Below are 23,952 nucleotides of genomic sequence, written 5' to 3'. Positions count from 1 at the left end.
GGCGGAAGTACCTTTGAGAGGCCTGGAGCAGGAGGCAGAAAGGAAGAGGAGGGGAGGGGATCGAGCCCCCTTAGCAGTCTGCTGCACCCAGGAGTCCGCTTTTATTTGTTTAATATAATGGACTCCACAGTATTGGAGTTCGATTCACATGAAAATAGGATTCTGTGCTTAAAAAAAAAAAAAGTTTGAAAACCACCAGATTAGACTCTAAGATTTAAAAAGACTTTCAAATTGCATATATTAAATCACAGTATCTTTGACATTGGTTAACTAAGTTACCATTATGTTTTTGGCGATCTTGAAAAACGCACAACTGATTTCCTCAAAGTCTGAAATGGAAATATATAAATAGGAAATGTCTCAAAACTTTGCAAACACGGGATACAGGCTGTACTGAGAGAAAACAAAAAGGAATTGAAATAAAACAGATGACACATCTTTTTCAAATGTCACATTTAATGTTTTCACCACTGTACTTCAAATCTACATTGTACAAAGTGACCAGTAAGTGTGCCACGGTAATTGACCAACCTCTGAGATTGTACCTTTCACACCAGTGTCTTCTTGGGCTCTTTTGATACTAAACACGTTTCTCATTCAAGTGAATTGAAATGCTTCAGTTGGGTTGATTCTCAGGAGCCTCATAAAAAAAAAACAAAGATATTGCACCATCTTTGTTTAGTAATTCAATGTTTGTTTCTTTCACAGCAAATAATTACTTCATTGAAGTTAAAACTTCCAAACATAACTTATTAATAGTCTTCAAATTCAGCTCAGATCACTCAAGATGAAAATACTCTGCTAAATACAGATAACTTACAATAACTTTAACAGTTAATTGTCCATAACACACACCAAGGTTTTTTCCTAGACCAATTTTAAGACGATCCATTAGTATTCCTTGTACAGGTGAAAAACGATCTTCAATTTTCTTGTCTTTTTATTTTTAATATAAAAGTTGGAAGGGACATTCAAGTTTCAAGTCTCCACATTGAACTTAAAAAAAAAAAAAATAGTCATCATCAGCATGTGGAGGTAAACAAGCCAAGTTGTATAACTCCAGGAGGTAGAGGCCTTCAATTTGTATTCATATATACATATGCACAGAAGAATTCAGTGTTCCAACAGAAAAAAGAATTTGTCAAAAAGTAATAAGTTATTTACTACTGTGACATTTCAAGACTCCCACAGCTTTGCCTAAGGACACAAACACATTTGACATAATTCCCTATGTGCCTTTTTTTGTGGCTTAATTTTTTTTTTAAATTTGTTTTTGTCTTTTATTTATTTTACTGTCCAGTGCAGGAAAAGTCTCACAAAATTTCACAGACCTAAAATGTGCAAGCTAGTTCTCTCTCTATACGGCAATGTTGGGGTTCTTTTGAAATTAGCCCAGAAATGAATTATTTACACACATGAAAGATGCATGCTTGGGGGTTCTTTTATGTAAGAAAGAGCAGAAAAACTTCTAATAAAAATAGATTAAATATATATATATATATTTATACCGGGTAAGGAAAACAAAAGTTGAGTCTCTCCTAGTCACAAACTCATTCTCTCTACCCACAACATTGGATTTTAGACAGCACACATCACCGTCACGGCTCTAATGAGAAGCTAATTATAGGGCTTGATCATGAGGTGGCATGCCCCTCCCCCTCCCCCCTCCCCCGAGGTGCAGCCACAATCAGCTCTCGTGGCTCCATGATTGGTCGCAGGCAAGGTTTCTAGATTCTTTTGTTTTAGAAAACCCCCAATTTTTAGGAATGGCTCAAATATCAAAATGTATTACTGTCCTTTGTGTATGTGTGTGTGAACAATCTCACTTCATTTTAAAAAAGAAAAACAAAACAAAACAAAAACACAAAACCCCAAACTCCCAAATTTGGTTCAATTCTCTTTTGTTCTGAGGTGAGCCATAACAGCTGCACTAAAATTCATAAAACATGTGCAACTCTGGGTAAAATATTTTTCTTCTAAAAGCACAACCACTTTACAAGATTAAAACTCTAGTAACATTTCTAAATATTATTCATATCATACAAGTAGTGGTTGTTAATTTAAAACTTCATTAGTAAAATTACAGTACAAGCATGATTAACCTCCAGAATTGCAAATCCCAGACTCCAGTGGAAAGCTACATTACATCTTCAGTAGTACATTATCTTCCACAGTCACTCCCACACCAGAGGAGATGGAGGCATCTCAGACGGCTGAGCAACAGTGGAACTGGAAGAAAAGAGACACGCTGAGTTTGGCTGCAGTGTTTACCACAGAAGGCAAACTCCCCTCTTCCTCCCTCAGTAAGTTCAATCACTTTCAACACTATGTCAAGGCCAGTGAAAAGAAAAGCGAGGGGTAGGGAAAGAGAAGCAGGGAGGAGAGGGAAAAGGAGAGGGAGAAAGGCAGGAAGGGTGTGGCCTCTGGGATCCAAAGCCGCCCTGGGTCCTGCTTTGATACCTGAGCCAGATCTTGTTCACCTTTCTCCTGAGCCCCCAAGCGGATGTGAGCCTTTGTCAGCAGAGGGCGCTGGAAGGGCACCTGCAAGGCCATAGCACGAGGAAGCCACCTCCCTTCCGGGTCTGGCATGCTTTGTTTGTTTGTTTGAGGTGGAAGGCCCAGCTTCGGTCTACCCAACTTTCTGGCAAGTTTCTTTGCAATCCAGCAGGCTCTCTGATGGATCAGCTCTACCCCCACTTTTTGAAGTTTCTTCATCACCCTCCTGCTGTGTTCCTATGGGAGCCAGATCCCCTCCAAAGAGGCCGTGGGTGGAGGGGCTTCCTCTGAGTTGTGTTTCTTCCTCGGTCATTCTCCCTTAGTCCAGAGAGCCCCTGCTTTCTGCATCTGCTACTTCAGGACTCTTCAGCATCCTCTTTCATCCCTTTTAGTACTTAACCATCTTTTCCTAGTTAATGCTTCGTGTTATTAAAGTTTCCCAGTTCACATTACTACTGGGTGTGGTTTCTGTCTCCTGACTTGACTGATACAAGGAATTAGGGAAAAAGAGAAGGAAAGGAGAAAGAGAATGAGGCTCCCTAAGTTTTGGAGGAGGCTTATAGCTCTTTAACCAATAAGACTGTTGGCTTCTCTTCTAAATAGGATACCCCGGCAGTCCACCTAGAAAACATAGTTTTCTTGCGTGCAGTTATTACTAAGGTGGTGGGGATGGTCTGGGAGCCGAGAGGCTCGTGTCCACTGCCAGGGCCGTGGCTGCTGCACGGTGGTGGAAGGCGGATCCCCACAACGGCTCAGGCAGTCTAATGGTCATCTGGGGAAAAACGACCACCGTGACCACGGTGAACTGGAGCTGGGTAAAAACAAACACTTACACTTTGAATACGCTTTCGACTAAAGCCCAAACTCCTAACAGAAACTTCCAGTTGGACCTTTTATCTAATACAAATAAAACCAGAAATCTGCTAACAAAGCCACAAAGGGCATCCTTTTACTTCTAACAGGATAGTTAGAATTACATACATATAGTTACCTAATAAAGCTCTTAAAAGCAGCAGACTGAGGGTTGATGCAGAGAGGCACTCTGTTTCCTTTCTGCTGTTCCAAAATGAACTGGTGAATGATTTCTGTAGAGAAAACAAACATCATACAACCCATGTTAAGGTGCAGGCCCGGGAGCAGTGGATTCTCGGGTTAACGCTAATCAGCCTCAAACTGTGTTTCCTAGTGGTTTGGTTAAATCAAACACATGTCATCTATGAGTAGGATCCAGTGGAACTTTCCTGAAATCAAAAATGACAGTTGCTGCGAAACACAGGCAACCCCCCCCCCAAAGTGGCGTTACATGGACTGGAAACCCCATCAGTGGAAGGAGTAAATGGTCTCTAAATTTGAGAGTAACTAAATAAACTCTTCTAAATTGCTGGTAATTATTGCCTTTTTGAAAGTCACTTTAAAACCCTCAAATGATATTTAGGTATATAGTTTCAGGCTAGTTACTTTAGGGACTACTTTCTCTTCTACAACGTCCTTGAGCAGACACTTAAAACCACTCAGAATTCTGGATGTCATTAACCCTCACCCCCACCCCAATAGGAGATCATATCAGGAAATTTGGAGTAGACCATCAGAAATTCTGATGGCTCGCTCAGTGGATGTTTATGTGTTCTAAAACCTTGCATGTTACATAAAGAAGTCGTCCAATGTGTTTCATTCCATGAAATCCCACTGAGTGAATTACATATTAAATATATTGAATCACACTCACTAAGTCAGCTTTGAAAACAAGAACAAAATGTTCATTCCTCTGCCTGACCTTCCCTTGGATGTAATGTTAAATCAGTGTTTTTACAACACGTGTAGCTTTCTTGGCATATATACTCTAGATAAACAGCTATAATGCAAGTTTCTAAAATAAACATGTAAAGGAGCTTTGATCACCATCCAGATCTCAGCTTCTCATGGCCATGTAACAGACAATGTTATGAGTCATCCTGCCTGGCCGAAGGCCAGAAAAAGATACTCACCTTTAACCTGTCGAACAGAACTGAGGTTCTTCTCAAAAGTGTCATCAAATTTGGGATTGGTGACGGGCTCAAAGTCACTGGTATAAACTCTTCCCGTCGAAGTGGAAAAGCAACATTTACACATGCACGTGTGATAGCGTAGTCGCCCTTCATCTAGGTAGGGGTGGGCTAAGGCATCCTTAGCGGATATTCTTTTGGACTGAAATCAGATTTAGAGACCAGCACATCAACACTACAGATAAACATGACTGTCCACACAGGATCTTTCACAAGCCACAGTGACTGCTTTGCACAGTTTATATGTAATTTACGTACATCCTGTATACGGGGATAATTGTAGGTGGTAAGAAGAAGAAGGGAGATTGAGTTCAGAGGTGGGTAATGGAGCAGAAGAGGGAATATATGACCTTAAGACGACAAACTCCTGTTACAAACCACTACATATCACCAGAAAGCACTTAGAAATGACTTTCTGCTAAATCCTGAAAAGCTCCTACCTTGAAATAGTCTGTGCAGGGCCAAAAATGACAAATATCAGGACATTTAAATATGTAATGCTTTGGAAGGAATATGTTTACATTTTAAATAACAGTTACATTTTCGAAACATGTCTCAGCATTTAGAAGAGATGTGATCAAGGGGTCAATTTTACAAAGCTGCTTCAAACAGGTGGAATACCAAATCAACTTACGGCAAAAGCCTACCTGAAAGCTGCTGGAGTTAGGCACAGATAATGGCCTGAAGGCCATGTTTTGATATCAGCAGTGTGAATATCAGCAGCCTGGGGTTTTCTGGCATTTCAGATCAGACTGTTCAGTATACTAGTTTTAGATTACATAAACCATGAACTTCTAAACTCATTTCTCCATTAAAAAAAGGAGAAAGTGGTCCCTACTTTTAACTCAGTGGACATGTAAGCACTATTGAGAAAAAGTGGATTTTAAAGGATTTAAGGATGGCTCGATAGTGGAGTAGAACAAAACCTGACACTCTGCCCTGCTTCCAATATGATCCAGCACGTCATATAACACAACTGAAAAAAAAAGAAAACCGTTTGCACGCAAACCAAAAATAACTGGACCACTCCAACTGGTTCTATTCCCCCAAATAACAAAATCTCAACTATTTCCCATAAACCTGGATTCCCTAAAAAACCACTTTATCTCTGATTTTTCGCTATGCTGATGTTGAAAGGCATGTCGTGACCTTTCAGGATATGATAATCTCAATAGAAAGCCGTGTTTATCCACCATGAAGAGATGAAGGTAAACTTGCTAACCCTGGATTTGTTCCTTTCACTGACTATTAGTTTGATAATGCAGCCCTCTAAAGTCTGACTCACTAGCACACTTAGCAACTCAACTTTTTTTCCTCAATGAGTCCAGCTCTTCCTAGAGGTTCCACTGGGGTAAAGGTCAGAACCTAAAGAAATGACAGTGCACCTTGGCCACCTCTGAATCCTCAGCATCACCGGCCAGTCTCACAGGTGGCATTGAGCTCTTTGGCTTCTGTCCACTAAATCTGGTGACTGGCCAAGTCTGTTTCTGTTTCTGCCTGAGCATGGCTGATCGTGTCCATGCTGGTGGCAGCAGTGACTGAATCTGGGTTTTAATTTTATCATATGACCATGAAGTCATTAATGTCAGGTGGCAGATGTCAGAAACTGGGTCCCTGTCAGCTGACACCACAGAAGGAATCTGGTGCCCCTGTTAAGTCTTTTTTGTTTGTCTGTGTGATACTTCCTGAAATTTCAGATGCAGAGCTGAAGAGACTTCGGTGTTTTTCTAACTATGGACGGCATGCTCTGTTTTTACGTCCTGTGTGTACCAGTATGGGGGCCTCTCAAGTGTTTTACCTAAGAGAAACCTTTGAACAAAAAGTAAATCAAATCCCTAGAAATGCAATGATCAACGTTCATTTCCCTAAACAAACGAAAGTCTCTTTGGGACTTTTGCGACAAGGCTGAAGAAAGGATACAGTCATTTGTAAGAGGTATGAACCCTGAAAAGAAAAACTGTTACGCTAATAAATTCAGAAAAAAAAGTAAAAAATTTCAAAGATTTAATAGTAGTGTTCTTTTGAAGGACCTAATGGTGCATAATTATGTCTTAGAAATCTTTTTTTCCCCCAAGCCACTGCAGTTGGATTCTTAACCCACTGTGCCTGGGAACTCCTGTCCTAGATATGTTAATCACATGTTGTTTCTTTCTTTCTTTCTTTCTTTCTTTTTTTTTTGTCTCTGGTCTTTTGAGGGCTGCACCCGAGGCATATGGAGGTTCCCAGGCTAGGGGTCCAATCGGAGCTGTAGCCGCTGGCCTAAGCCACAGCCATAGCAACTCGGGATCCGAGCCACATCTGCAGCTCAAGGCAACGCTGGAGCTGTAGCCGCTGGCCTAAGCCACAGCCATAGCAACTCGGGATCCGAGCCACATCTGCAGCTCAAGGCAACGCTGGATCCTTAACCCACTGAGCAAGGCCAGGGATTGAACCTGCCACATCATGTTTACTAGTTAGGTTCGTTAACCTCTGAGCCCCGACAGAAACTCCTTATCTTACAAATCAAAATTTGTAATAGATATGGACACTGTTTCTATCCTAGATTTTGTTGCTTTATCAAAACTAGCTCTTCTTGTTTTGAATAAGAGTGATAAAAATTTCTATTTTACAAATATAAATTGATGTACTTTTTTTTTGTCTTTTTAGGGTCACACCCTTGGCATATGGAAGTTCCCAGGCTAGGGGTGAGTCAGAACTGTAAGCTGCCAGCCTATGCCACAGCAGCGTCAGACTCAAGCCGAGTCTGTAACCTACAGCACAGCCCATGGCATTGCTGGATCCTTAATCCACTGAGTGAGGCCAGGGATCGAACCTGCATCCTCACAGATACTAGCTGGGCTTGTCACTGCTAAGCCATGACAGGAACTCCATAAACCGATGTACTTTGTATACTTCTGCAAGAAGTTAATATATTATGAAATCTCTTAAAAATCAAACAGCAAACTCCTATTCCAACTGGCCTTTAGAAACAATATTAACACATTAAAGGCATATAAAAAGAAATGCAAAAATTTGAAGACATTATTCTTCCTTATGAATAAAATATTTTGGCTCTTAGAAACTTTTTCTTGCCCAAGTTGTAACTCAGAGATTTAAAAAAGCTTTGGAGGCGTTCCCGTTGTGGTTCAGTGGTAATGAACCTAATTAGTATCCATGAGGTTTGATCCCTGCCCTGCTCAGTGGGTTAAGGATCCAGTGCTACTATGAGCTGTGGCACTGGATGCAGATGCAGCTCCATATGCTGAGGGTGTGGCTCTAAAAAGAATAATAATAATAAAAAAAAGCTTTGGAGTTCCCTTGTGGCTCAACAGGTTAAGGATCCACTGTTGTCACAACTGTGGCTCTGGTTACAGCTGTGCCATGGGTTCAATCCCTGGTGCTGGAACTTCTACATGCCATAGATGTGGCAAAAAAAGAAGAAAAGAAAAGAAAAACAAGGCTTTAATTTTGAGTTAAAATAATACTCTTGATTACTAGGTTACAAAGTAAGCAAAAAACATTCATCTTAAACAATTTAGAAGTTTTCTTTTTCTTTTTTTTTCCTTTTCTATTTTTTAGGGCCTCATATGGAAGTTCCCAGAGTAGAGGTCGAATCGGAGCTACAGCTGCCAGCCTGACCACAGCCACAGCAACACAGGATCTGAGCCATGTTTGTGGCCTATGCTGCAGCTTGCAGCAATGCCAGATCCTTAACCTGCTGAGTGAGGCTAGAGATCGAACCTGCCTTCTCAAGTATACCAGTCAGGTTTGTTACAGCTGAGCTACAAGGGGAACTCCACAACTTAGAAGTTTTACTATCTGGAATATAACTGTATAAGATAATTGAATGCAAAATGACTCTTTGGACAAATCAGTCTGAGTTAATAGTTGTAAAAATTTAAAAACATCTGTTTCCTTTCTGATTTTACTTCCATGTACAAATAATGCTAATATAATATTCTAGCTTATATAAATTTGGAATTTGTTGTCTCATAAAAAGACAAATTATTTTGAATCTGATTTTTTTCCTACTGGTTTTGCTGATCAGATAAACTAATATCACTGTCTAAGATTATGGAATTGCAAAATTATGTGTTCAACTAAATTAGATGAATGATAATAGTAATGTACTTCTAAAAAGAAATTAGTTTCGTGTATGCTACAAATCATAAAGACCTAATGTGTTAACTTAAGTTTTAATCTCATTATTTTACATTAAGTATTAGTATTAGTTAAGTATTAGTATTAATCTGAATTAATAAGCAGTCTTTAGATATCTGGACAACATAATTTTGATATATCCAGGCTCTTCATTAATATATTATTAAGCAGCCATCAATAAACAGTTTACAAAATGTGTAAATACCTTTGGGTTAAAGTACATGTGTATTTTTTTTTTTAAAGAATGTAAAAGGATGTGTGATGACAGGAAGACGTATATATGCAAGGTAAAAGATGTTTTTGTTCAAATGAAAAAAGTGACTTCTAAATTCCTAACAATTATTGTTGTGCTTTAAAAATACTGCTTGTAGGAGTTCCCATCGTGGCTCAGTGGTTAACCAATCTGACTAGGAACCATGAGGTTGCAGGTTCCATTCCTGGCCTCGCTCAGTGGGTTAAGGATATGGCGTTGCTGTGAGCTGTGGTGTAGGTTGCAGACTCGGCTCAGGTCCTGTGTTTCTGTGGCTCTGGTGTAGGCGGGCGGCTACAGCTCCGATTAGTCCCCTAGCCTGGGAACCTCCATATGCTGTGAGTGCAGCCCTAGAAAAGGCAAAGAGACCAAAAAAAAAAAAAAAAAAAGAAAGAAAAGTGGTACAGGTGAATCACACACAGTTCTTGGTTCCTAATCTAAATAGAACTAATAGAGAATACCATTTCTGACACATAAAAATAAATTTTAATCTCTGGGCCTTTAGAACTCTATGGGTAGACAGAAATTACTTTTGCAACCTGAAGTTCATGTGCCTCTAGTTTTGTTAACCATGCAAGAGGTCTTTATGCACTAATCCACATTGCCATTAGCTATGTAGATAAACCAGCCAAATAAAGTATCACACTAATGACACTAAATCACTGGCTCATTCAACAAGTTATGTGGCTCAAACTGTCTATAATGGCAGGAACGTGACCACGAGGAGGGACTGTGGGAACGAGAACTGCCACTTTGTCCTGCTTCCCACATCACCAAACACCTCACACGCCAAAGTAAACAAACGAAAGGAAACAAACGCAAATACCAACCAACCAACCAAAAATCCATTTTGTACCCTGAGATGGAATAAAAATAACTTGATCTCTCTGATTGGTTCTGGTCCCACAAATAATAGAACCTTGACTGTCTCCCACAAACCTGGACTCCCTAACAATTTTTTTCACCCCATCTTTGTTATGCTGACATCTGAAGATCATTCTGACCTTTGTGGATTAAATAATCACGTGAGAGAGTTGCTGTTTTCTTATCATGAAAAAACCAATGTAAACTGAATAACATAATTCTGTGGGTATTTTTCCTCTTTAAATACCTATTGTGTTTTGTATTTGGTGACTTCCAAGTACTCTCAGCAAGTAAAATTTTCTAAATGCTTCAGTTTCTTAGCCTTCCTTGACAATAGTTATTGGTACAAAGGTGAATAAAAAATATTCTTTGAATGAATAAATGAAGAACTGAACTTTACCCCAGAAGAGTCAAATTTCTAGAAATGGCATTTGGAAAAACTATCATCTCAACAACCCAGAGTAAACATTTCCTTATGCAATACAATGGGCAGATTTTTTCAAATAATGTTAAATGTTTTTTCCCTAATTTAACTTGGTGTCAAGCTCCTTTTACAAATACTGAGAATAAATAAGGATGGTACAATTCCTTATCCCCCTCCCCTCGACTCCAATATGTTAATAATCAAACTTCTGTGTGATGGGGGAGCATGACACACACAGAACTGGGAGATGAAGTTGATCTTTCGACACGTCATTTACATTGTCCTCTTATTCAAAGCCAGGCTGTTTTTCTTAGAAAACACACAGATTTAATTCATTACAAAAATATAAAAGCAAATACTACTTACTGGATCAAAGACCAACATCCTGCAAAGGAGATGAACAGCTTCATGTGTAGCCTGGCTGGACAGGGTATAAAGTACAGGAAGAGATGGCTGTGAAAAAATACAGAATTCAAATAGGTGAGTCTGTGTGTAAGTAGACATGGAATACAGCCAATTTACGACAAAGGTAAGTACCCAGCTCAAAAGACGTGGGCACCTGAGTCTCAACTCAAAGGCAATGAGTGTTCCCCTCATAACCAGTCTTCAAAAGCAACCACCACCATTGACGTTCAGTGGCATATTTTATATTGCATGATTATCCACTGTATCAGAGCACGAAAGAGCCTATGAAAAATGAAAGCTAATCCTGTAAAGATAGAACTCCTGTTAGCCTTATATTGTGCACGCTTTGGCAAGATGGGAGACCAAATGTGCCTAGGGATGGGAGGAAAAAAAAAAAGATTTAAAACCTTAGCCACGTGCAATGTTAAGCATGTAAATTCTATGTCTTATGGCAACATTAACGTAAAGTTGCTGAAACACGAAAGGAGCTTTAGAACACTCAGGAATTTACAGAATCTAAGAAAGTATGACACAGCTTTTGCTGGTTCCACCTGTAGTACCTTTAGGGCTGACTACGCAATAATTGTAAGTGGCCAGCATATCCACATGCACTTATCTAATCCTCTGGCACTGAGGCAGGGGGATGGCTCTAAGGACCACAGAAGCTGCCGAGCGTGTAAGGCTTCTATGTCGCTGCTTGGAAAGTCGGGGACAGAGCAGGTGAAAAGCATCACTACTCTGTCTCACACAAGTAACACTAAAAGGTGCCATATCTCAATCCACAGCTTCAGAATCCTATGATAACTACCAACATCAAGTATTTTACATACAGATGTAAAAAGGAGGCAGAGCTGCACGCCTCCTTCCCTCAGCTAAGCCATACAGGAACACCCAACAAGACACAATTATCAGAAGGTAATTATTCACCTTACACATGTTTTCTTCAGGACAGCAGCGTTAGGAAACAAGAGGAGATGGGGGGATTCTAGTTAACTAATTAGATACGTCAATAAGTCTGAATTTCATGATCCTTAGGTGTAAAATGAGAAGGCTGGACTCGATCTCTGAAGTCTACTTTAGTTCTAAAATTGTATGCTACATGATGGGATTATTCAGATAAAAAGCAGTATGTGCACAGAGTTTATATATAGTTGGCATTCTAATACTTGTAGACCAACTTACTACTCCTTGGTGTATTTACATGTTTTCTTAAACATATGTAAGTCTATGGCAGCTCTGAAAATTATTTGCATTAAGATGAGGGAGGGGGGATTGTGAAGAATGGGGAAGAGGTTTTAACTTACAACTTTAATGTACATACATCTTCCCTGAGAATTTTTTTTTTTTTTTTTTTTTTTTTTTTTTGCTTTTTAGGGCTGCACATGCGGCATATGGAGGTTCAGGCTAGGGACCCAATCAGAGCTACAGCTGCCAGCCTACACCACAGCCACAGCAACTCGGGATCTGAGCAGTGTCTGTGACCTACACCACAGCTCACAGCAACCCCAGATGCTTAACGCCCTGAGTGAGGCCAGGGATAGAACCCTAAACCTCATGATTGCTAGCTGGATTCACTTCCACTGCACCACAACGGGAACTCCCGAGAATTCTTTTTCCTAATGGCTGTACCCACACATATAGACGTTCCCCGGTCCAGGGACTGAATCCAGTCCACAGCTGTGACCTACACTGGATCCTTTAACCCACTGCACTGGGCCAGGATCAAACCCATACCTCCGCAGTGACCCGGGTCATGGCAGTCAGATTTTCAACCCACTGTGCCGTAGTGGGAACCCCTAAGAATTTTTTACTGTGTAAAATGAAGCAATGAGATATTCTTGAAAGATTCTGATTCTTGTGAATTGCTGCCCTCTTTTTCACTGGCTTGTGCAGCTTGGCAGCCAAATTCAGGCCCATTTTTACAGACTAAAATGTCTCTCCATAGGCAATTCTTTTCTTTCCACTCTCAAAGTGAATCTAGCCCTTATCCCATGTTTGTGGTGGAGGCAGGTGATAGCACAGGGAAGAGAATACTGGAATGAGTACTAGAGGACGTGGTTTCAAATTCTAGCCTTGCCACCCCTAGACTCAGATGAGTCATGTGAACTTTGGCTTTCTCACCTCTTAGACTGCACCAGTACGGACCTGCCTACCTACCAACATCATTGCTAATCATCCAAATGCAGGCCCTGGGCTGGCTGCTGGGACAACAAAGACGAGTAACATCTCTCTGGGCAAGGAAAACACATAAACAAGTAGTTCCAGAGGCTGTTGAATAGAGAATAGGAAACAAATTAGAAGGCAAACTGCATGACTTAAGGACGACTGGAAATGGGATGAGGGGTTTGTGAAAATCTAGAATGGATGTTTAAGGCTACCCAAAACTTTTAAAATTTACCCCCAATTTTATTCTTTACGGAAGTACACCCCAACAAATACATTAGACTTAAGCTTCCTTTCAGCCTAAACATTTTTATGCTTGTTCCTTTTCCGTTTTAATATGCATGTTAAAAGGAGGCACAAAGAGGCATTTCCATCGTGGCTTATTGGTTACAAACCCAACTAGTATCCATGAGGATGAGGGTTCAATCCCTGGCCTCGCTCACTGGGTTAAGGATCTGCCGTTGCCATGAGCTGTGGTGTAGGCCAACAGCTGCAGCTCTGATTCAACACCTAGCTGAGAACTTCCATATGCCGCAGGTGCAGCCCTAAAAAAAGGACACACACACAAAAAGGCATAGAGAAAAAGAAGAGTTAGTTACACAGTACCTCTCCAGAATGATAACCATTAGTAATGGCTCCACAGGAAAGATGTAACACTAGAAATGCTGCTTCCCCCCACTCCCCATTTTTGGCCACCCCACAGCATATGGAGTTGTCTGGCCAGGAACCAGATCCAAGCTGTAGTCACAACCGATGCTGCAGCTGCAGCAATGCTCGATCCTTAACCCACTGCACTGGGCTAGGGATTGAACCTGCGTCCTGACTGCAGAGATGCCGCCGATCCTGCTCTGCCCCAGCGGGAACTCCGATATGGTGCATTTCTAATTCCATTTCTTCCCCTCTAATTTACCAACCCACTTGGGTTCAGGGTACAAGAATCTAGAGAAGTTTATAATATTTCTCATCAAGTATAAGAGAATCAATTTGAATAAGAGAAAAAAATAGAATGCTTAGGAATATGCTCTAAATATCTCATTTGGAAAAAAGTTTTTGCCAATTCCCCTAACACTCACACACATTAGTTCTCTCATTAAAATATACCCATCCATTTTCTGTTTGTTCTGCAAGTTTATAAGTCATTTAGACAACGTAGGAGTGAGTGGGTGCCAGTGCTGAATCACGAGGACAGGAAGGGTTATAAAGAGTGCTCTGTTAATGACTATGATTAATTGCCAGTGAAACGAAGCAAGGATGAGCTTCCGGACCTGGGTGAGAGTCCCTAGATGGCGTGCCACAGTCATCATGAGCCAACTGCAGAGTGTGGTCACTGCAGCAGAGGAGGCCAGGTTAAGCAAGGCCTGTTAGCTGTTCCTAACAGTTTTCACCTGGCAGGAGAGACACCACAATTGTGCCTGCAGAGTGAATTGAGTTGCACCATGTGCAGTGCATTAGAGCAAGCACTCTGGGGTTAATACAAATGAAACCTCCATCTGAAAAGAAGTTTGTTTTTAATTTTTTATTAGAATATAGTTGACTTATAATATTGTGCCAATTTCTGCCATACAGCAAAGTGACCCAGTCATACATAAAAATACATTTCCTTTCTTATATTATCTTCCATCATGGTCTATCCCAGGAGATTGGATATAATTCCCTGTGCTATACAGTAGGACCTCACTGCTTATCCATTCTTTTTTTTTTTTTTTTTTTTTTTTTTTTTTTGTCTTTTTGTCTTTTTGTTGTTGTTGTTGTTGTTGCTATTTCTTGGGCCGCTCCCGCGGCATATGGAGGTTCCCAGGCTAGGGGTTGAATTGGAGCTGTAGCCACCGGCCTACGCCAGAGCCACAGCAACACGGGATCCGAGCCACGTCTGCAACCTACACCACAGCTCACGGCAACGCCGGATCATTTACCCACTGAGCAAGGGCAGGGACCGAACCCGCAACCTCATGGTTCCTAGTCGGATTCGTTAACCACTGCGCCACGACGGGAACTCCTATCCATTCTAACTGTAACAGTTTGCATGGAGTTTGCAACTCCTAGTCCATCCCACTCCCTCCCCCTTCCCCTTGGTGCCCACAAGTCTGTTGCTACGTCTGAGTCTGTTTCTGTTCATTTGTGCCATATTTTAGATTCTGCATTTAAGTTCTATCATGTTATTTGTTTTTCTCTTTCTGACCTACTTTCCTTAGTATGATAATCTCTGGTTGCATCCATGTTGCTGCAAATGGCATTATTTTGTTTTTATGGCCGAGCAGTATTCCACTGTATATATGTACACATTTTCTTCATCCATTCATCTGTCGATGGACATTTAGGTTGTTTGCATGTCTTGGCCATTGTGAATAGGGCTGATATGAACATGCAGATGTATGTATCTTTTTGAATTATAGTTTTGTCTGGATATATGCCCAAGAGTGGGATTGCTGGATCATATGGTAGTTCTATATTTAGTTTTCTGAGGAAACTCTATACTGTTTTCCATAGTGGTTGTACCAATTTATGCTCCCACCAAAGTGTAGGACAGTTCCAAGAAGTTTGAATTGAATGAACTCTGTAGCATACTCTGATTCTCTTAACTGTAAGATAAGGTCTCTGTTAGGAGACAAGACTATTTCTACCTCAGTGAAAGTATTTTACCTATTTCTGACACAACTAGCTGAGAATAGTTAAGTAAAAATGAAGATCTACATCTTATAAAAGATGAACAAAGCAACTAAGGGCTGAAAATAGACTTTTCAATTTTATTAACAGGGCCATGCCTCAACAGGTATCTGTCTTAATAGACACCCGGGCCATGGCAGCTAAGATTCCCTTCATCCAAGATTTTGAGTTGCAGAAAAGAGACAAATTAAAAAAGGAGTTCCCGTCGTGGCGCAATGGTTAACGAATCCGACTAGGAACCATGAGGTTGCGGATTCGATCCCTGGCCTTGCTCAGTGGGTTAAGGATCCGGTGCTGCCGTGAGCTATGGTGTAGGTTGCAGACTCGGCTCGGATCCAGTGTTGCTGTGGCTGTGGTGTAGGCTGGTGGCTACAGCTCCAATTAGACCCTAGCCCAGGATCCTCCATATGCCGCAGGAGAAGCCCTAGAAAAGACAAAAAAAAAACCAAAAACCATACAGTTTTTTTGTCTGCCCATCATTTCCTGACCTTTAGGGAAACATTCCCTTTCTAGCTCTCAAATCAAGAGGTTTGGCTGGGCTTGATTTCAATCTCCCAGCTCTAAGAATGGGCACCTGACCCAGGCTTGGCCAATCAGATGATATATTACTAGTTCCAGGATGGAAACATGGCCTAAAACAGGTTGGGAACAGCCAATGGAATGGCTAACCTACCAAGACCCCCAAGTCCTTTATCCTTTATCTACTTTTATTATATGGGATAGAAGAGACACATTTTTAAAGCCTGTCTTGCATCTGGGAGGCCACATTATCACACAGTTCTGGATAATGACATACAAGTAGAGGTCTGGTAGGCAGGCTTCTAGGAAAACTTTTGCTTTCCTGATAAAGGGAATAGATACTGCTAGTGCTCCCTCATTCCTCATTTTCCTGCTTTGAATATGGATATGATTTCTGGACAAGCCATTTTGTGACCACGAAGCAATAAGCAAGAGAGTATGATCAACATTCTAAAGATGGCAGAGCAGAAAGGAAGGAAAAAAATTAGATCTTCCATGCCGTAATTGAGGTGCTATGCCACCATCAGACTGCCTACCTCTGGGTCTTCATGATATGAGGAAAAAATAAACTTCTATTTCTTTAAGCTATTATAAGCAAGGTTTTCTACGACTCATAACAAAACACATTCCTAACTGAATCAGAAGGCTTCAAGATATTTTTCTGGATCTATTTGGGAAAGCTCTTTCCTGAAGGATTGATATGCTAATACAATATAGGCTTAGACTGCTAGTTCCATTTTTGCAAAACACATGGGGGAAAGCTGGTCTGAAAATGAAGCCAATACACAGGGAAACAGAACATAAGAGAGTCAGATTCCTGGCACAAAACATCACGTGACTACCTGAATCTGGCAGAGCCTGAAGTCAGTGGTAGCTCAAGACTTTTCAGTGATAAGAGCCAGTAAGTTCCTTTTTTGCTTAAGTCAGGTTTTGGGTCCCCCCCCCCTTTTTTTCCTTAGATGTGTCTGTGGCATGCAGAAGTTCCTGGGCCAGGGACTGAACCTGAGTCATGGCAATAACAATGAGTTCTTAACTGCTAGGCCACCAGGGAACTTCATGCTTAAGTCAGTTTTAACTTAAACTAGAAAGAGTCCTGAGTGATATACCACATGGAAGTATATATGTCAATCAACCAACATTAAGTATATTGAGGCAGTAATCTGTGACCTTAAGAAGACAGCCAATTAGGGTCTCCTTCTGTGTATGTATATTTATATTTTTTAAAAGGTTCCAACAAATAGAACATATGTTTCTGTCTATATGAATGTATGTAAATAAATACATAGAAAAATGTCTGGAAAGATATTCTCAAATTAAACCAAAAGACACTAGGATGGCATGTGAGGGGTAGCTAAGGATGTCTAACTCTTTGTAAAATTTTTATTTTATAGGTACTCACGTAGTATTTGCACATATACAAATGAATTTTTTAAAAAAATCTGCTTTGAAGGTACATGTGCCAGGTATTGATAAATTAGCATTCCCGATACTGACCAATAAATTGAACATAAAAGATCTTGTTCATTTCTTCTATTAATATAGAACCTTCCTCTAGGTGAGCTTTACTGTGCTCTTCTCCGGGTGTCAGGGCCCATGTTATTTCATGTGTATAAACTAAATGCAATAGAAGGATATGACCAGCAGGGGGCTATATAAACACCAGCACCTCCATCTCTAGTAGTAAATCTACACTTACTGGTTCGGGCTGGTTTTAGAAGATAACGCGTTTGACCCAATGCCCTTTTTGCCTGTGTAAATATAAACTCTGGACTCATATGAGAATCACAGAGAGGGAACGACAAGGGAAAGGCAAGGCCTTGACCAATTGGCTGGTGGGTGATTTGAGAGAAGTGTCAAACTTGGTCTGTCCTTTGGTCCAAAAATTAGATCGACCAGATCTAATGATCAAGCAGATTATCTAAATGCCCAGTTTAAAAGAAAGCAAGGCAAAGCCCAGGAGAGTTCGTTGCCAAGTCTTCTTGTTCAAACCCTCTCTTGTCTATTTTGGTTTGTTGATCCTAGAAAAGCACTCCCCTTACTCTTCACATCATTAAGCTGTTTTGTCCAAGGGAGATTAGGAAAGTGCTTCTAAAAAATGCTGTTAAATCAACAGGATGGAGGTAATAACCATTTTGTCTTTCTCAGCAGTGACTTGGCTGGTGGCAAGTAATACTGATCAGTGCAAATCTGGCAATGCTTTCATACTTCTAACAACATTCACATCTGATTCTGTGTTTGTGGCAAGAGTGCAACAGAAACAGCTTCACCTTTCTGGCTGGAATAAGAGATACCAGGTATTTTGGCTCAGTATACGGAAAGGATACCTTGATATACATGCATGAGGTTGTGGCACTGAGGTCAAAGCTCTACCCCCAATAACTTCCCCCAGACACATCAAAAACCAGGAGACAAAAGCCAGGGGTCATTTATTAGCAAAGGGGCTACAAAATATTTACTTTCTTCTACAGCACTGGGAATCACTATATTTAATTTGGTTTGACAAATATTTTAACATTTTCTTACTTATGGCCGTAACATCAAAAAATAAATAAAACCTACAAGTAATGTTTTTGTTTAAAGATTCTCACTTCATTATTCAGTTGGCGGGAAGCTCTGCCCAAACAGATGGTTACCAAATACAGAGCCCCTCCCTCTGCTTTTACCTGTTTATGAGGACCCCTGAGTATGTGTGCCTTAGCGCCTTCACAAGCCGTCCTCATTGCTTCCAGCGATGGTGTGCCCAAGAGATCTGTGATCAAATCCAACTACGAGGAAACATGAAATACAGACGGAGGGTAAGCGCACGGAAACAACTTCTCATTACCCTTAAAGCCTGAGAGATGAGGACCAAATTTTGGGGGGAAAACCTTAAGGCAAATTCCAGATTAATTGGTAGAAGCCCCTACTCTCACTTTCTAGGCTATTAAAAAAAAAAAAAAGAAATGTTTACTATGAATCCATGTGATAAAAGTATAGAAAACAGGGAGTTCCTGTTGTGGCTCAGTGATAATGAACCTGACTAGAATCCATGAGGATGAGGGTTCAATCCCTGACCTTGCTCAGTGGGTTAAGGACCTAGCATTGCTGTGAACTGTGGTGTAGGTCAAAGATGCGCTTGGACCTGGTGTTGCTGTGGCTTCGGTGTAAGCCAGCAGCTGCAGCTCTGATTCAACCCCCTAGCCTGGGAACTTCCATATGCCATAGGTGTGGCCTAAAAAAAAAAAAAAAAAATACCCTTTACATTCTAGTTTTGCTAGAAATCTCTTATGCTGGAGAAAACTGTGGTACTCAGAAAACTATGACACTGCATAAGGCCACATCTAATTAGTCACCACAACAACAGAGACCAGTAACAATGGTCTCACAAAGAAGTCTTTGTAGGTAGCAAACTACCTTAACAATTTTCTGTAGTGCTATCATTGTTCTAACTTCATAACCCAATTAGCAATAACATTTCATTTGGATTCCTCCAGGAAAGAAAATTTTTACCCAGAGAATACTGCTTTTCCTGATTCTGGGGCTGCCAAATATAAAGCACTATTTTTTGCACTTAACTAAACCATGGGGTAGCCATCAGCATCACTGCCCTCCAGGATAATGGAGACACTCAAGTAGCTATTTTTGCACAGAATTAAAGATCTCTACACAAAGCTTTTTGGGAAAAGTGTCCTGGCAGTACTCTTGGACCTCTAAAAAGAGCAGAAGGGAATGACTGGCTCATGAAAACAAATGGACATACTGCGAGAGTTGTCTAAAATGGGTTAGTTCCATGGATGAGTAACATCTTTATGAAGTCTACTGCTATTACAGTACACAGGGTATTTATTTCTCAAAAGTAAAGAGGAAATGCTAAAGAAAACACCTATTTCCATTTAGAAGTTAGACTCTATTCCTATTTTAGATCTTGATTTCTCACCCCAAAATACACTGATGACAGAAAGATGTGAGTTCTCCTTTAGTGGCTACATCAGATTGGCAAATTCAAGACCTATGTATTTCTCTAGAAAATGAGATATCTGAATCCTGTTCCAGTTGCTTCACACTTGCCTTAGACATTCTTTCAGCAGCAACCCAAGATCCTTGTTCAATATATAGGATTTGAATAATATCTTTTTACTTAAGCGATTCTATATGGCAGCTACATCTGTCCAGATATGACAGACTGTCTTACATACAGCTAAGTCTGTTAAACTTTACTTTCCAAAGAAACTGAATAGTAAAATGGATACTGTCAACAAATAGTATCAAAAATTAGATTACATATGATACTTTTTTTAAATCACCAGGATCAATTTTAAAAGATGGAAACTAAAAAAAAAAAAAAAAAAAAAAAATGACTTTGAATGTACAGCACAGAAATAAATTTAAGTGTTGATCAGAGCATATAGCTTCTATTGTATCAGTTAACAATTCTTGGTAGATAAGAACATACAGAAAATGATTCCATTTTTCGTCAAGTGCATGAGTTATTTAAAAAGATACACAGTACTGAGAGTGATCTTTAAAATTGTGATTAATCAAATCGTGACACTCCCTTGCTTAAAACCTCATACAGGAGTTCCCGTTGTGGCGCAGTGGTTAACGAATCCGACCAGGAACCATGAGGTTGCAGGTTCAATCCCTGCCCTTGCTCAGTGGGTTACTGATCCGGCGCTGCTGTGAGCTGTGGTGTAGGTTGCAGACGCAGCTCGGATCCTGCGCTGCTGTGGCTCTGGTGTAGGCTGGTAGCTGCAGCTCCGATTAGACCCCTAGCCTGGGAACCTACATATGCCGCAGGAGCGGCCCAAGAAATGGCAAAAAGACAAAAAAAAAAAAAAAAAAAAAAAAAAAAAAAAAACCAAGAAAAACCTCATACAGCTTTCTGTCACACTTTGGACAGAATAAAATCCAAAGTACTTATCAGGTCACCATGGCCAGGTGTTTTTCCCTCTGACCTCATCTCCTACGTGCTCTTCCTAGCTCATGCCATCTCTCCAACACCACACTTGTTCCTGCCTTTATTATGCGGGTTGCTCTTTTATCCAGGTGTGCTCCCGGCCTCACCTCCATCCATCACTTGCTGGTGCCCCTTTGCCTGGAACACTTCTTCCTGGAATCTTGCTCCCTCATTTCACTTGGGTCACTCCTCAAATGTCATCCCCTGAGTCCTTTAGCACTGCTCTGCTCCATTATTATTCTCCATCCCTAACCTGGTTTCATTTTTTTCTTCATAGAACTTACCACTACTTGGGATTGTATTTATTTGCATGCTTATTCATTTTCTGTCTCATGTGAAAGTTTCACAAAGCCAGGAACTAACTTTGTCATGTTTACTGCTGTATCCCTCACATCCTGGCTCACCACCATCATAACTGCTAACATTTACTGAGTGCTTACTAGACAGTAGTCTTATTTTCAGCTTTATTACTTCATTTAATCTGCACAACAATCCTCAGAACGGATTAATTTGCCCAAGATTTAATACAGAGCAAGTGGCAGAGCTAGGATTTGAACTTACTAATTTGATTCTACAGCCTGACTCCTTGTTACATTACTCTCATGCAAACAGTATTGTTAAAATTTATGAATAAGCATACTTAGGAAATCTCCCCCAAAAATAGAAGTAGTAACAAATTAGCTATAAAGGCAGACAGTTAAAGTATCATGAATGGTTTCCTAAAGCTATGTTTTAATCAGCTGCTGATGTTCTCTGCCATATTTAAATATTTTAGCCCAATAAAGGTTAGAAAGGTTTCTAAATGCTCAATTTAAAGAAGTCAGCACTCAAAATTTATATTCTAAGCACGAAATGTAAGTACATTAAGTCACCAAAATACATTTTTATGTCAGATCCATTCAGTTAGAAAGAACAGAGGCCCTCTAACTGAAGATTACACCTGTGCAAACTGTTACAGCGGACCCTGCTGCCACGCCTCAGTGCCTTTGACAAAGTCAACATCCCCTCTAATAGGCTGTAAGTTGCAAAATCAATCTCTCAGACATAACTTTCTGAATTTTAAGTGAATTTGAATTTGCTAAAAGCAATTTAGGCTGTACAACGAATAAGCCCAAGACACGTGGGCATGAAGGTTTTTCCTTTAAATCAGTAAATAGAATTGAAAGCTCCTAAAACCTAAAGTGAAATCATACCTGCTGAATGGGACTCTGTGCCTGAAACAGTATTCTTCGTCCTAGTAGTTCTGCAAAGATACACCCGACAGACCAGATGTCAATAGCATTGCTGTAATGACGGCTGCCCATCAGGATTTCCGGAGCCCGATAATACTGAGTAACAACTTCCTGAGTCATATGACGGGATTCATCTAATTCTTCCACTCTGGCCAATCCAAAATCACAAATCTAAACAGAAATGATTATCAAAATATTGTCAAGCAGACAAACATATATGCAAATGGAAAAGTAAAACAAAATAACAAAAAAATTAAAATCTTGACAGCCCTTTGAAATTTGAAAAGTTTTAAAGGACACAGGTAGAATGTGATTTTGTCTCATTTGGATGAGTGGAAAGAAAAGCCTCAAACTTCCACATTTCTAAAAATAAGATAATGTATCCTAAAGACATCTTTTTCATTTTAAATGTTTCCAATTGTTAATGAACTAAACAAACAAAAAGCAGCTAAAAGTGTACTTCTAGGTTTAATGAAGAAACCAAGCTAATTTACTTTCAAGGCTGGCTTATGGAGGAAGATATGACAAGGAAAAAAAAAGATATATCTTGAAGACTTCTGAGTTAACTATGTTCACTGTCTTCCTGGAATATATATAGTAAAATTTCTTTAAAGCCCCATTTCATAGGAGTCTGGCTGAGTCCAGTTCTGAGGGGGGTGCTCCAGGAATTCTGTGGACATTTTACCTCAACTTCGTGTGCTCCTATTTAAAATACTACTTTACACTCACATGTGTGAATATGTCAAAGTGTAGCTCACTGGAGAACACAATGCTGATAAGTTCATTCATTTCTTCATGTCATAAACAATTAATTGAGCGCCTGGTGTGTTTTAGACAGTATGCTAGAAGTTGGACTCATAACAGTAAATGAAAAAGACTGGTTAATTTACATGCAGATCTGGGAATAAACCTTTTTGTGTTCTTTCTGTTTAAGTGGAAAGTATCCGGAGCTGTTGGTAGAGAGCAGCAGCGCCACCACCAGCAACTTCTGCTTACTTTCAGGAATTAAGATTTTCTTGACATTGGGCAACCAAAACCAAAGCTGAAAGTACTGAGGATGAGATAAGAGAGAAAGGACCATCTAAGCCCCAGTGTTCTCACTGATTAACTTTGAGTCAACATGAGTGACAAAATAACATTTCCTATCTGTTTTCTAAGTTGAAGTCCCAGTGTAATATTTTATTTGAACAAGGGGTTCTGGCAGCTTAAACAACATTTGAAAACTACTGCTTTAAAAAAAAACTTTACCCCTAATTTTTGGCAATCTCTTTTTATCTCGAATCTACTGTATCTGGTAACATCAAATGAATTCATGTTTGTATGTGGGGAAGTGAGTATGAGGCCAACATCTTTAAAACTTAAAAACGAAAGTAAATTTTCAGACTACACAGCAAAGCTATACCAAAAAGGAAAAAAAGCGTATGTTGTTTATCAAATCCTCCCAAAGGCCAGTGTTCAAACAACACATAATATTTAAAAACTATTACTTGGCCATGAATTTTCAACACATCTTTTAAAACAAAATAAAACCAAAGGAAAGAGCTTAAATCCACTTTATTTTCCTTATATTTATATTTAAAAAAAAACACCCATCCACCCAACAGAAAATGTTTTCCTTATAAAGCAAGTTCTTTGTTTAAAAAAAAAAAGGATCTGGAATCATTCTTGGTAATTTAACTGGAAGACAAGCTAAACTGAAACTATGAAGCTTACATAATAGGATAACCAAAAAGATATTGTGATTTCCAGCAAAATCATCTGTTTTGTGCCTAACAGGAAACAAAATATGAAAGGATGCTAATTAAAAAAAAATGTTT

General features: G+C 39.9%; 1 protein-coding gene across 2 annotated transcripts in view; it reads right to left on the bottom strand.

Annotated features, from left to right (window-relative positions):
• Positions 437-23,952, bottom strand: part of NLK (nemo like kinase) — a 150,538-nt gene continuing 127,022 nt past the window's right edge. Inside the window, exons 6-12 of one of the 2 annotated variants that reach the window (XR_002337277.1) lie at positions 22,097-22,306; positions 18,631-18,732; positions 10,583-10,669; positions 4,482-4,680; positions 3,488-3,581; positions 2,103-2,229; positions 437-996 (exon numbers count right to left, since the gene is read on the bottom strand). Coding sequence is in view for 1 of the 2 variants with exons in the window: in XM_021067474.1 (XP_020923133.1) it covers positions 2,175-2,229; positions 3,488-3,581; positions 4,482-4,680; positions 10,583-10,669; positions 18,631-18,732; positions 22,097-22,306 (747 nt within the window). In the remaining variant the exon portion in view is untranslated. Of the gene's footprint in view, positions 2,230-3,487; positions 3,582-4,481; positions 4,681-10,582; positions 10,670-18,630; positions 18,733-22,096; positions 22,307-23,952 lie in introns of both variants that reach the window. The other variant, XM_021067474.1, reaches the window with a different exon arrangement.

The sequence above is a fragment of the Sus scrofa genome, chromosome 12 (genome assembly GCF_000003025.6).
Source record: "Sus scrofa isolate TJ Tabasco breed Duroc chromosome 12, Sscrofa11.1, whole genome shotgun sequence".
In the NCBI taxonomy this organism is placed as follows: Eukaryota; Metazoa; Chordata; class Mammalia; order Artiodactyla; family Suidae; genus Sus; species Sus scrofa.
This window is presented reverse-complemented; position numbering and strand designations above follow the sequence as displayed.